The sequence below is a fragment of the Protopterus annectens genome, chromosome 6.part0 (genome assembly GCF_019279795.1).
Source record: "Protopterus annectens isolate FY-2018-M chromosome 6.part0, PAN1.0, whole genome shotgun sequence".
Taxonomy (NCBI): Eukaryota; Metazoa; Chordata; order Ceratodontiformes; family Protopteridae; genus Protopterus; species Protopterus annectens.
This window is the reverse complement of record NC_056737.1, coordinates 498,518,343-498,531,288: the sequence shown is the minus strand read 5'-3', so window position 1 is coordinate 498,531,288 and position 12,946 is coordinate 498,518,343. Positions and strand designations below refer to the sequence as shown.

The following is a 12,946-nucleotide window of genomic DNA, read 5'->3' as shown; positions in this document are numbered from 1 at the left end:
TATGTGAGGTACTGCAGAGTGGCATGTGAGGTACTGCTATGTGGTATGTGAGGTACTGCTGTGTGATGTGTGAGGCACTGCTGTGTAGCATGTCAGATACTGCTGTGTGGTAAGTGAGGTACTGCAGTGTGGTATGTGAGGTACTGCTGTGTGGTATGTGAGATACTGCTGTGTGGTATGTGAGGTACTGCAGTGTGGTATGTGAAATACTGCTGTGTGGTATGTGAGGCACTGCAGTGTGATATGTGAGGTACTACTGTGTGGTATGTGAGATACTGCTGTGTGGTATGTGAGATACTACTGTGTTGTATTTGAGGTACTGCTGTGTGGTATGTGAGGTACATATGTGAGGTACTGCTGTGTAGCATGTCAGATACTGCCATGTGGCATGCGAGGTACTGCTGTGTGGTATGTGTGGTACTGCTGTGTGGTATGTGAGATATTGCTATGTGGTATTTGAGGTACTGCTGTGTGGTATGTGAGGTACATACTGTGAGGTACTGCTGTGTAGCATGTCAGATACTGCCGTGTGGCATGTGAGGTACTGCTGTGTGGCATGTGAGGTACTGCTGTGTGGTATGTGAGATACTGCTGTGTGGTATTTGAGGTACTGCTGTGTGGTATGTGAGGTACATACTATGAGGTACTGCTGTGTAGCATGTCAGATACTGCCATGTGGCATGTGAGGTACTGCTGTGTAGTATGTGTGGTACTGCTGTGTGGTATGTGAGATACTGCTATGTGGTATTTGAGGTACTGATGTGTGGTATGTGAGGTACATACTGTAAGGTACTGCTGTGTAGCATGTCAGATACGGCTATGTGGTATATCAGATACTGCTGTTGAAAGGAGTGGAAACTCCAGAGGAAGGACAGGATTGTGATCCAGTGGAAGGTGTGAGAGGGAAGATGGTACCCTCAGATATTGCCCGAGTGACCACGGAGATTAGTTTTGCTAGAGGAATTATGATAATCTAGCTACAGAATAAGTTATAAGGGGCAAAGTCTTCTGCGTGACAATAGCTGTATATAACAGTCTTACTTGCCAAGGTTTTTTTTGTATTGCACACTTTAGTTACAAGCTTTTCACCTAAAACACAAAATATGGTGTCCTATCTAGTCCATGTGAACATAAATGCTTGACATCAGCAATCACTTCTGCAAAATTTTCATTTGAATAGCATTTTGAAGCAATTAATTGTTTTGATTCTTGGGATGTAGTTTTGACTAATTTGTACAAAAAGTTGTTTATACAACCAGGTCCTAGTAGTTCATTGAGGATGAGAGTTATTGAATAAGGTACAGAATCAGTCACCAGAGTTGGGCTTTGCATGGCTGTAATTTCTGTATTGCAGGTCTGCAGCACTGACACAGAAAAATAATAATGGGTTATAAAATTACCTTGATTTGATAGAATCCTGATGTATAGCTTATACAGATATATCCCAAGTTAGACTATTGATGGGAAGGATTATAGAGAAAGTTAAAAGGACACAACCTCTTCACACGTTTAGTTCAATATTAATATAAAGGATAATCTCTACTGGGTTTAAAGTATAAAAAATAAAGGAGTAATAATAACATGAATTATCTTCTAGTTATCTAGTACCGCCTTCTTTAGAAAACTTAGGTTTATTGCTGGGATAATATGCCACTTTGCTTTGCATGGCCCAACATTTATGGCAAAATACATTGTATTTCAGTAATGTTGCTAATCTGTTTATTTTTTGTTTGTTTCAGTAGTGTAAATTGGCTCTCCACTGAAGCTTTTGAGGAGGTTATTTTATTGTGCATTTTTTTCTTCTATCCACTTATAGTCATGGGAGCCACTGAAATAGTGTCCTTGTGTAAGTACATGAGTCTGAGCTATAGTTATTCTAACATTGGACTTACAAATAATGCAACAATAAATATCTACATTTTGTCTGAAGTGCAAGATATTTCAGTATCAGCACTGTGCAAATGTTATCATTAAAATTCATTATCTCTGTGAAAGTCTTATCTCACATATTAGTCCATTTACCATCTTCTTTCTTGAAGACTCCCTCTACATAACTGATCCCACTGCAAAAACCAACCCAGTTCCACAAGAACCATAATATGTCTATGATACCTTCCACATGCCAATCTGTGACTCAGACTCTAAATCACTCCTTTAAGATCCCCCATACTACAAGAACTAAAACTAAAGACAAAAGAAACTCAAAAAACAAAAAAAAAATGAATCCAGGTTCTGAAACGACACCACTCCATTTATTATATCTAACTTTGAAAATAGATTAAAAATGTAAGTGATTTCATTTTACATCATGTTAAAACTTCTTCAGACTTTTCAAAAAGTCTGAGGAAGTTGTAACATGGTGTAAAATGAAAGTGCTTACTTTTTTAATGTATTTTCAAAGTTAGATATAATAAATGGAGTGGTGTTGTTTCAGAGATTGGATTTGTTTTTTGTTTTTTTATTTTTTGCCCTTTAACATCCTACCACACAACCTAATACCTAAACTCACTAGATCCCAATATAAAAAGTAAATAAAAAAAAAACCCCAAAAAATAACAAAACTGTACCCTAACTAGTAAATAATATAGATGCAAACTCTCTGTCACCAGCACCACTACCATAACATAGCTGTCTGCAAAACCCAAACTTAAAACTTAAAGAGCGAAGATTTCCTGTCTCTTAGAGCCACAATCATATCCATTTAAAAGAGACTATATAAATAACCCTGCCAGTGAAAAATTCACAAAAGTTCCAAATGGAGTAATTCCACAACATGTGCTACTACTTACATATAGTCTGTGAGGAAGCTTAGCTCATTTACCTAGGGTCCTTCATTGTACTTCACTTACAGCATGGCCATTTTCCCTGGGGAAGGCACCAAATATACTCCTGACAGTGACAATATAACCATTTATTATTTTATCTAGGAGGCCTTTCTACAAACTTCTGTGTGGCTCCAAGGTCCACGTGGATGAAGCCTGACGGCTACCCAGATTAACTGAGTACAGGTAGTGACCCAGGTAATGCAAGAGCTGATGAGCAAGGGTGATGGGAGGGAGGGAGGGAGCCTAAATTGATGCTTGACTGGTTGCTAATGAAAACAGGTATTTTGGTATGCAACACGTGGGTTAAGATGTTGGTGCCCACCAAGCTGTGCACAGCACAATAGCCCCATTAGGCAGATTCACAAGAGCATGTGTATACCAGGTCCCTAGGGCAGCACTATGAGAATCTGTGGAAACCAGGCTGATGAATCGGCCAACATATTGCCCTGGAAATAAAGCATTCACCCTTCATGGGTGCCTGGATGATGTCTGATTAGCAAGTTGTTTCTTGCCTTAACACTTAGGGTGTTACGGGGGGAAAGAATGTTTGATTGTATGGAGGGGGCTTGATGGTCAGCAGGCACATTGGGCAAAAATGGCCAGAGAAAATTAACTTCCATATGTTAATCTGGTAATAGCTCTGCAGACACTATACAGTATGCAGTTTCTATAGTAAGTTAATTCTTGCTGCAGTATGGGAACCTAAACTGCATTTGTTCCTTAGATATTACTGTCTGAATGTGTTCTCTAATACAATCCAGTAGTAGTCTTTATTTAAGCAAAAGTGTTTAACTGAAAAAAGTTAATGATTAAGGAGTATGAGATTAAATTTTATTTTAGATTTTTCAGAATTTGATCTCATGGCATTTGTTTTAAGCCATTCACCAAGCAATGATATCTCCATATGTAGGCTGTACTGAGCCTGTTGGTATAAACCATCACGACGAAGGAAGACACTGTCATCAGAATAGTGAGTTGCCTTGGTATTGGTACATTTTGCCTTAAGTCATTTACTGAGATGATGAACATTAGTGGAGTTTGTATAGATCCTTGATGTATTCCCATCCAAATTTACCTAGGTTTCACAGAAGAAAAAAAGTGCTGTTATATTAGTGTGAGGGGAAAGAAATTCCTGATACAATCTCATGCCAGTATTCTTCGGCCCATCTTCCAGTAATTTGTTAAACAGGATTCAGTGACACATGGCATCCACTTCTAGAAATCTTTGTGGGGCTGTTTATTGCTGTGTTCACACCACAGCCAGGACTGAAGCCACTTTGTGAGTCAGGTTTTATGGAGTTAATAAAACAAGTAGTCAGTCATTTATTTGTAGATTGCTTTTTCTGTCACTTTGCTTAAAAGAGATCTAGATGATAATTTGCCATGTTGTTATCATCACCACTGTGTAACACTGGTATGGAAATGTTAACCTCTCAGAATTTGGAAATGTTCCCTTTAAACAAGTTTCTCATCATAAGTGTGATTACATGTACAACTTTATTCTTTGACTCACCTGAAGGTACTTGGGAAGTCATTGTTTCTTTTTTCTTCTTGCTTACAACTTCTTGATAACAGCTTGGCCAGATGTCTTGAGCTGTAGTTTGAGATGTGATCATTTAAATTAAAACTCAGATTTATTTAGGTACCTTAGCCTAAGCACTAGTACAGTCACAGACATAAACATTTCAACACTGTAAAACAGTAAATGTCATAATAAAACGATAGACCAATAAAAAATGTTTTAATGCATATGACAACAGCTGAGTGAGAACTTTCTAGATATTCACAGAAGGGCAGATGCATCTACTTAACTGTTTAGGTTATTATTGATAAATTGCTGAGTATATATTTTTTCTTGCTAACCTAAGGCAGTTTTGTTTCCTGGATAAAATGTGAAGGTTCAGAAATCATGTCCGTTTGTAGATTTTTGAGATAACTTTTATTCCTACATTTGTTGCTGAGGGTCCTCTATCTCATTGTCATCTATCTGTTCTCTTTCCTTACTCAAATGATCTATACAAAGTGTATTTAGAGGTCTCCAGTCTGTATCTGTGACAATTCAACTACTCGTGGTCCTTTCCTTTCACAATACATTCTGTTCTTGGGACATACCTGTTGAGTATTTTCAAACAGACTTCATACATACTTAAAAGGCCAGGTTCTTGATGTACCTGAATTACACAATCTGAGAACTGATTCGAGCTACAACATAATGGGAGGAGTGATCCTTTAATGCATCTGACATAGTGCCATCCATAATTATGTTTAGTGGTATTCTAGTCAGAGCCCTGTTAGTGGTACTCACTGCTCCAAAGACGGGCTGAGTCCATATGGAAGGATATGTCTGTGAGAAACAAAATAAGGCATTTCTTTATGGATGTCCATTATCAAGAAGAAGGATTCTTAGAGGTTGTCACCCAAAATAAGTGTTTTAGCACTGCATTTCACAGCATACCATTCACTGGTTTGGTCCAGCAAGTTGGCAGATAGATGGGGTTGTAGTATCTGGAGCAAGTTTTTAGTTCTTTACTCAAGTCCAAACCCAAAGTGATTGTAATTACAATCCATTGAATTTGTTTGCAGATAGAAGGCAGCAGTTCATTAAGAGAGTAGGTTAGACTGTTTACTATAAACTTGCTACTTTTATACACACATTGTACTTTGCAAGAGTCAACATGGATTTTGTAAACTTCAAGAAACTTGCAAATTGGATTTCATTATTATATATGTGGAGATAAAATACATTTCAGAGAATAGTAGTATGTTTTGTACATATGCATCTAGGCTGGTAACTCAAGTAGCTGATATCTGAGGCTTTTGATGTTCATGTAGAGATTGTTGGTTCTTTTCTTCACTTCTCACACTGTGCCATTAATTGAGAAATAAAGCAGTATGTGTTGCTAGATGAGTGTCTGCTTCAAGAGTTTAGTGCCAATCCCTAGCCCTCCTTGGGAGGGTGTAGGGAATGTTTTTTGGTTTCTTCTTTAGTCTTCTTTCTACTAGGCAACCAACAGGAACAGTACAAGAGTTTGTACATTTTGTTGATATTTCTTTTATTTCTTTGACACTTGTTAAAGAACCCTACATTATAAAATGCATGTATATTGAAAAGCTCAAAACATGAAGAATGTATGGCTGGAAAGGCAGATATGGTAGGGTTATGTTAACCTCAAGACTTCAGTTGCAGCATGATATTGAACAAAGGTAAGCAGTGTTAGAGCAAGAGCTGGAACATCTGGAAATATGTATTTCATTTCTGTCTTGAAGTTCAGGGAAATTGCTTCAGGACATTTCCAAAATGTAATATTTTTTGGGTCTATATCATATAGTCGAAGCTTTAGGTAATCAAATACCTAAAGCTCGACACCTAAACACCGAAAGCTGTAAACCGTGAATGGCCCCTTCCGCAAATATTTTCATAGGGAAAAGATTTGCTTGGACGTTATCAGGAATCTACCTTTTTCTCTATTGTAGAGCGATCGCAAAGTTGGTATATTTAGTTAGGGGGTGTGGGGGGTGAAGCCCCCCACTCGATTAGGGTTTGAAAGTTTGTTTTTTTTTTTGTCCAGCCAAGCAACCTTTTTCCCCAATGAAAACATTTGTGGAAGTGCCCATTCACGGTTTACAGCTTTCGCTGTTTTTCGATTACCTAAAGCTTAGATTATCTAATATAGACCCTGTTTTTGAACATTTTGATAACAGTCATGGTTTTCATCAAGTACAGCTGCATGAAGCATGGTTTGATCAATCTGACTTGGCAAAATCATTTACTATGAACATGCTTTACTAGGAGGATTGCACTTTTTCTTATGTTGAGGTAACCATGGAGTTGATTATATTAGATAGCAGATACATTGGGTATCATCTCCCTAAATGTGTGGTATTTGAGGCTTTTCCCAGCACATAAAACAATTTGTTTTGTAATACATATTTGTTTTGTTTTGTAACACATATTTGTTTAGTCAAGTGCCATTACAGCTAAAATTATTTAGTGAAACAGCACTCAGCTTCGCTGTTGTTGGTCATTTGACTGTAAATCCATCCTTATTATTAAAGTATCTGTCTGCTAGGAAGATTCACCAGTTTCTTATTTATTCACTGATATAATTAGCTTGTCAGAGAATACCTTGATGAGAGATTTTAATACTTCATTAGTCAAAAACTGAATGGGTATATGGAAATACTTGTTAGTGATGTTTTAATTAGGAATATCTTAGTGAATAATGAATCCATCAACCAGATCATGCTAAAGTAGTCAAGGAGGATATCACCTTTATTCACATATGCGCAAAGTTACAGCTGTAATGCCTTTCAGAAATGCTACCCCTTTATGACTCAAAGCAGAGGTGTAAACACATGCATTAGAGATCTGCAATCATCGACGCCTCATTTTCTTCTGTAAGAGATATCACAGAGTAATAATGTTTCCTTCACTGAAAGCATTCTGACAATCTCATTGTGAGGCATTTGAATATTTATTTATTCATGCAAAAGATGAAACATACATAGCAGTTAAATCTGTAAGGAACTTCAAATAAAGGCAGATTAATAGATAAGTGTTAAAAAGTTTTTAGAAAGAGGTCAGGTTATTTAACTGCATACATGTAATTGTATATGCTCATGTGTTCTTTTGTGTTTCTCTACATTAATGCATATATGCGAATTTGTCTGAGAAGCTGTACTGTGTTTAAAGATGCACATGATATATATATATATATATATATATATATATATATATATATATATATATATATATATTTGTGTGTGTTTGTTTAATGGTTGTTTATATTTTTTTTTCAGGAGGTGCTATCATGCTGTTGGTTTATGAATACACTTATGAATGGCTGCAGAAAAACTTCTAATGGAAAATATTTCAGTTACTCTGTCAGAATTCCAGATGTGAAAATTGTGTTAGTGTAAGAGACATATTGCCCTGCCAGTGTGCATAATGAGAGGTGATAAAGATGGATAAAAATTCTTAAGCACTGAAATGAATTTTACAGTTTTTAACACAAGACTAAATAATGTTATTTGCTACCAGCAGTACTCATGCCATGAATTTGGAAAGGAAATGCACATACTTCAAAGGTTTACAGTTTTACTGCTTATAACATTGTATAATACATTCTAGGTAGAAGCATATATCTGACTTTTGCAAGATCCTGCAATATTATCATTGTCACATTTTTAGAATGTCTTCCTACACATAGTTAAAAAAATTCTTTCTGATGACTTTGTGAGCTTCTGAGAATATGTACTTTTTCTGTAGGACTGACCAACAGATGTGATCCACAAAATATGTTTAGGTAGTCCATGACAGTCAGCACAAATAGTGTAGTATCCTAAAAAGTTAAGTTTCCAGTGATGTAAAATACAAAACAGAATGCATGCAGCTAATAAAATGTGCAGTCATGTATTTTTTAAGACATTTGCAACTTGGTGATAGGGGTTTACCCAGGCATTCCTGTGTTGTAAGCAAACTTTATGTGTGCTGCTTATGCTTCTAACTTTTAAACATATGCATCTCTTTAAATGTTGCCCCATATAAGTAAAAATACATTTCATGTTTACCTGTTGCCCATGCAGTGTAAAAAGGCTGTGTTTTAAATGAGTATCTATCTACAGCTCTTTACTGTAGACATTACTTTAAACAATTCCTGATGTTCTGGCCTCTTAGATCTGTGATGTTAATAAGAGATGATGCTTTGGAAAAAAATATTCATTTGAATATGCACAGTATATGTGAAGACAATCTTTCTTTCTGGTTTTCCTGCAGATGACTACATAATACAAAATAAAATTTGAATCCTTCAAAGCCCCCGGGCCTGTGGAAAATACAGCCCAGACCGCAGAATCCTTTATAAACACATTCTATGAACAGCTTCAGGAATGCATGGATCATGCAATCCCAAATAAAACCAAGACCCAATCCTCCATAGTTAGGCGTCCTGTCTGGTGGACCCCAGCCATAAACAAACTATACAATAAAAGGAGGAAGCTACTACATGATAGAGCAAAATCCCAAAAAGGGAAGGCATCTCTGATCAGTATTAGCAAAAAACTACGGGCACTCATAAAATCATCTAAGGCCAGCTTTAAGAGAAAAATTGCACAGGACACTAAGGATAATCACAAGGCTTTCTTTAGTTATGTTAGGAACCTGGGTGGGAATTCCCAGATATGCTCAGAATTAGTCCAAAATGACAAAAAATACACCGAACCCACAGACATTGCCAACATCCTAGCTGACAGGTTCAGCGCAAACTTATCCCCCCCTTCCCCACCAAAAGGGCAAATATCTATCCCAGCAGAGTGCTGCCCCCCTGACATCTCAGATGCTCAGGTAAGAGCCGCCCTCTCCAAAGCAAAAAACACAGCATCAATGGGACCAGTCGGTGTCCCGGGCTGCGTCCTACATGAACTCCAAGAAGAACTAAACCCAAACATAAAACTACTGTTCAATCTCAGCCTTACTACAGGATATGTACCCAAAGAGTGGCGTACAGCAACAGTGGTCCCTCTCCACAAAGGTGGTGCCTCAACGGATCCTGGAAACTATCGCCCCATAAGCCTGACTAGCTTGGTCTGCAAAGCTATGGAAAGAATCATCATGGACCTCATAAATAAAGATATTGGGGACCTACAGACACTGGATCCTACTCAGTTTGGCTTTAAGTGCAGATCCTGCCTCTTAAACCTGGTTGATTTCTTTGAAACAGTCACCAAGGCCATTGACGAGGGGAAGGGGGTTCACACAGCCTACCTGGACCTTGCAAAAGCCTTTGATACAATACCCCACTCGGGCATTATAGATAAGCTCACCAGCTTAAATATAAACTCCTATGTCACTAGATGGGTTGCAAACTGGCTCAAGGACAGAACCCACATGGTTAGAATTGCTGGAGCCATGTCAGACTTCAAACCAGTTACAAGTGGCATCCCACAAGGCTCAGTCCTGGGACCTCTCTTGTTCGGTATATATTTCTTGGAGGTACAGGCTAACACAGAAGGACTGTGGCTGACCAAGTTCGCAGATGACTGCAAACTGGGCGCCACAATCGACTCTCCAGCCGACACAAGCATCCTACAGAAGGACATCATAGAAACAGACAACTGGTGCCAGAGCCATGGCCTCAAGCTAAATGCCAAAAAGTGAATAGTTATCCCCTTTGGCAAAAACAAAGTGCCCACAAATTACCACATAGGTGGTAATCCATTAAGTATGGAAGAAGTAATTAGGGACCTGGGGACCCAAGTTGATAGCAATCTCACATTTGACAACCACTTGGCCAAAGTGGTTATAAAAACATTTTATATAGCCTACCTAATCATGAAGGGATTCACATCTAGATCAGGGGAGGTCATCGTGCCTCTTTACTCATCCCTCATCAGGCCCATAATTGAGTACAATGCCCCTTTTGGGATGTACCTTACCAGACACCTGCAGCAACTGGAAAGACCCCAAAAGTACCTCACCAAGAGGATCAAAGGGCTCAAACAGATGCCATATTCTGCCCGGTTAAAGAAACTCCAGCTCTACTCAGTGGCATACCGCCTACTCAGAGGTGATCTTTGCCTGACGTATAAAGCCATGTCCAACCCGGAATTAATGGACATGCTGCACCTCAGAAAATCCAAATCCCATTGAGCTACGCGCTCGAGAGACTTGAACCTCAGCACTGAAATAAATAGGACATGCTGGAGGGACAGAATCATAACCCAGAGGCTCCCTTCACTCTGGAATAAAATCCCAGTCCAGGTTAGGCAGAGTCCCTCATTGACTCTCTTCAAGAGGAATCTTGATGAGTGGATGGGAGATAGTAGGTTTACCCCGGGTATCACTTCTGTGTCACTGTTAGACAGAGGCACAGTATACTAACCTCGAAAAAGGGCATAGCAAAATTCATTTAAAATGGGTGGCGAAAGCCAAACACACTCTGGCTAGGCTTATAAATGCCCTAGGGCAGATAGCCTAGTATGAGCCTATGAACCTATAATGTCAGCATTTTGATTTTCTCCAGGATAGACACAAAGTAACATAAGATGTGGACTGTTTAAATGGTGACAAGCAAAGAATGATAGCAGAAAAGTACATAATATGTTTAGATACTAAATGTGCTATTCTTCAGCAAAATGCCAGAGTGGTTAGAGTTGCTATCTCACAACTTTTTGATTCAGCTGTTGAGTTCTCAACTGGGGTGCCTGTTTTCATAGGGTCTATATGACTACCTTGTGTCACTGCGGGCTTTAGCTGGGTGCTACTGTTTCCTTGTCCACCAATGGGGAGAGAGAGTGACTCCACCAGAATTGCAAAACAAAATTTTCAGCACACATACAAAATAAAATTGTTTGTCAAAAGCACATATAGCAACAACACAACACATGCACGGTTTTGGTCAAAGACCTTCTTTACTTATAATTCCCAGGAAGTAACTGCAAATAAAAATATATTTCGTAATTGTGTGATCAACTCATACCCACCAGCAAGATGCCTGAAAAATACAAGCCTTTCAATACTAATAATAGTAAACGCACTTGATTTCTTTACTTGGTAAATTGTAAACTTGAACTCTCAAGTTTTCTCCCACATCTTAAAAGTGATTGTTTATAATGCCTGTAGGTATGTGTGCTCTGTGTGAGTGAATGCTTGTGTGCATTCTGTAATGGATTGTGTCCTACCTAGGATAAGTTTTTCTACATTGTAACCACTGAGTGATAAAATAAGCTGAAGTAATCCCACATCCATGAACTGGATAAAACAGATATTAGACAATGAATAAAATGAATGAACAAAAATTGATCTTATAATGCCTCGTACAGAAAGTACATAACCTGAATGGCTCATCATGAAAAAAAAAAACAGGCATTTAAGAGATGTCTGTCTTTTTCATTTTTTTTTCCCAACAAAATCAGTCTTGGCTTGGTTTGTTTTTACACTGATTTGCAGTAAATGTAGTTACTCTGTGATGTGAACATTGACTCTAAGTGTTGGTCAGTGTCGATTCAACAGCCTGACCGGTGTACAAAATGAGAAGAAGGAGGCTGATGCCAATGTAAATTCTTTAACCTATGTTTTTGAATAAAAACTTATTCTGAATCAGAAAATATGTGGCTGTTATATAAATGCTCTACTTTTCACACTTGCTTGCATCTTCTTGATTGGGCTTCTGCTGGAAGGCTGACTACACACTTTGCGATGTTCTGGTATAGGAGAAACAAAAAGAAGTATGACAAAGGATATGCATAGCCAGATTTTTATTTTACTAAACGAGGAAGATGATTGATAATGAAGGAAAAGAGTTATTCACAGGAGCCTGTGATAAAAAAAAGCATACAATGCAGTGGGGACTCTGGTATGACTGACAAAGCAGAGGCTTGTTGGTCCTGATAGAATACACTGCCTTAGCCTTAACTATGTGGGGTATATCCTGCCAAGGTTATAACACCCAGACATCTTCAAAAGCTTCATGGCACCTTCCACATGCACATTGTGTCTTGCAGCTTGAGCTGAGCTGACTAAAAGACACATTTGGGTGCCAGGCCATTCAGAACTTTACTGCTATGGAAGAGTATGCTCCTCAGAGGCATTCAGGCATTAACAGTTGGTTGGTGCTGTGTCTTTGCTGTGCAGGTAAGTTCACTTGGGGGGAGGGACTTCCATTAAATAAGTTTTGTTTATTAATAATGCTTTCCTCTTCAGGAAGTTTGTGTTTTAATGGACTGTTGTGAGACTGTACTATACTTTCAAACAGGAGTACTCTTTTTCATGTTAGTTTAAAAGTTGTTTAAAGTAACCAAAAACATTATTTTTCCTGTGGAGAAATTGTGTTTATTTTACTTTGTGGGGCTGGCAAAGTGTTTTAAAGTGCATTTTATTGTGTCTATCTGTTGAAAAACTAACTTTTAAAGACTTTTGTTTTTTAAGACATTTGCTGTATGTTTTGCCATGGGAAAGAGGCACCATTTTGGCTTGTCAATGAAACAATCTCTCAGTCCCATGGTCAGTCCTTCTTCCAGCCACAAAAAGCAAAAGTTAAGTGAACAGCCTTTGCCATCACATCAGGCTAACAGTTTGCATCAGCCAGAAGTGGGTGACTCTGACCACTCAACTTTTACCCCAG

The 12,946-nt window shown here is 38.3% G+C and overlaps 1 protein-coding gene across 1 annotated transcript in view; it reads left to right on the top strand.

Annotated features, from left to right (window-relative positions):
• The window catches only part of SLC25A21 (solute carrier family 25 member 21), a 2,418,593-nt gene extending 2,409,908 nt beyond the window's left edge, over positions 1-8,685 (top strand). The window contains exon 9 of the mRNA XM_044074218.1: positions 7,626-8,685. Coding sequence (XP_043930153.1) covers positions 7,626-7,687 — 62 coding nt within the window. The 3' untranslated portion in view covers positions 7,688-8,685. The remainder of the gene's footprint in view (positions 1-7,625) is intronic.
• The last annotated feature ends 4,261 nt before the right edge of the window (positions 8,686-12,946 follow it).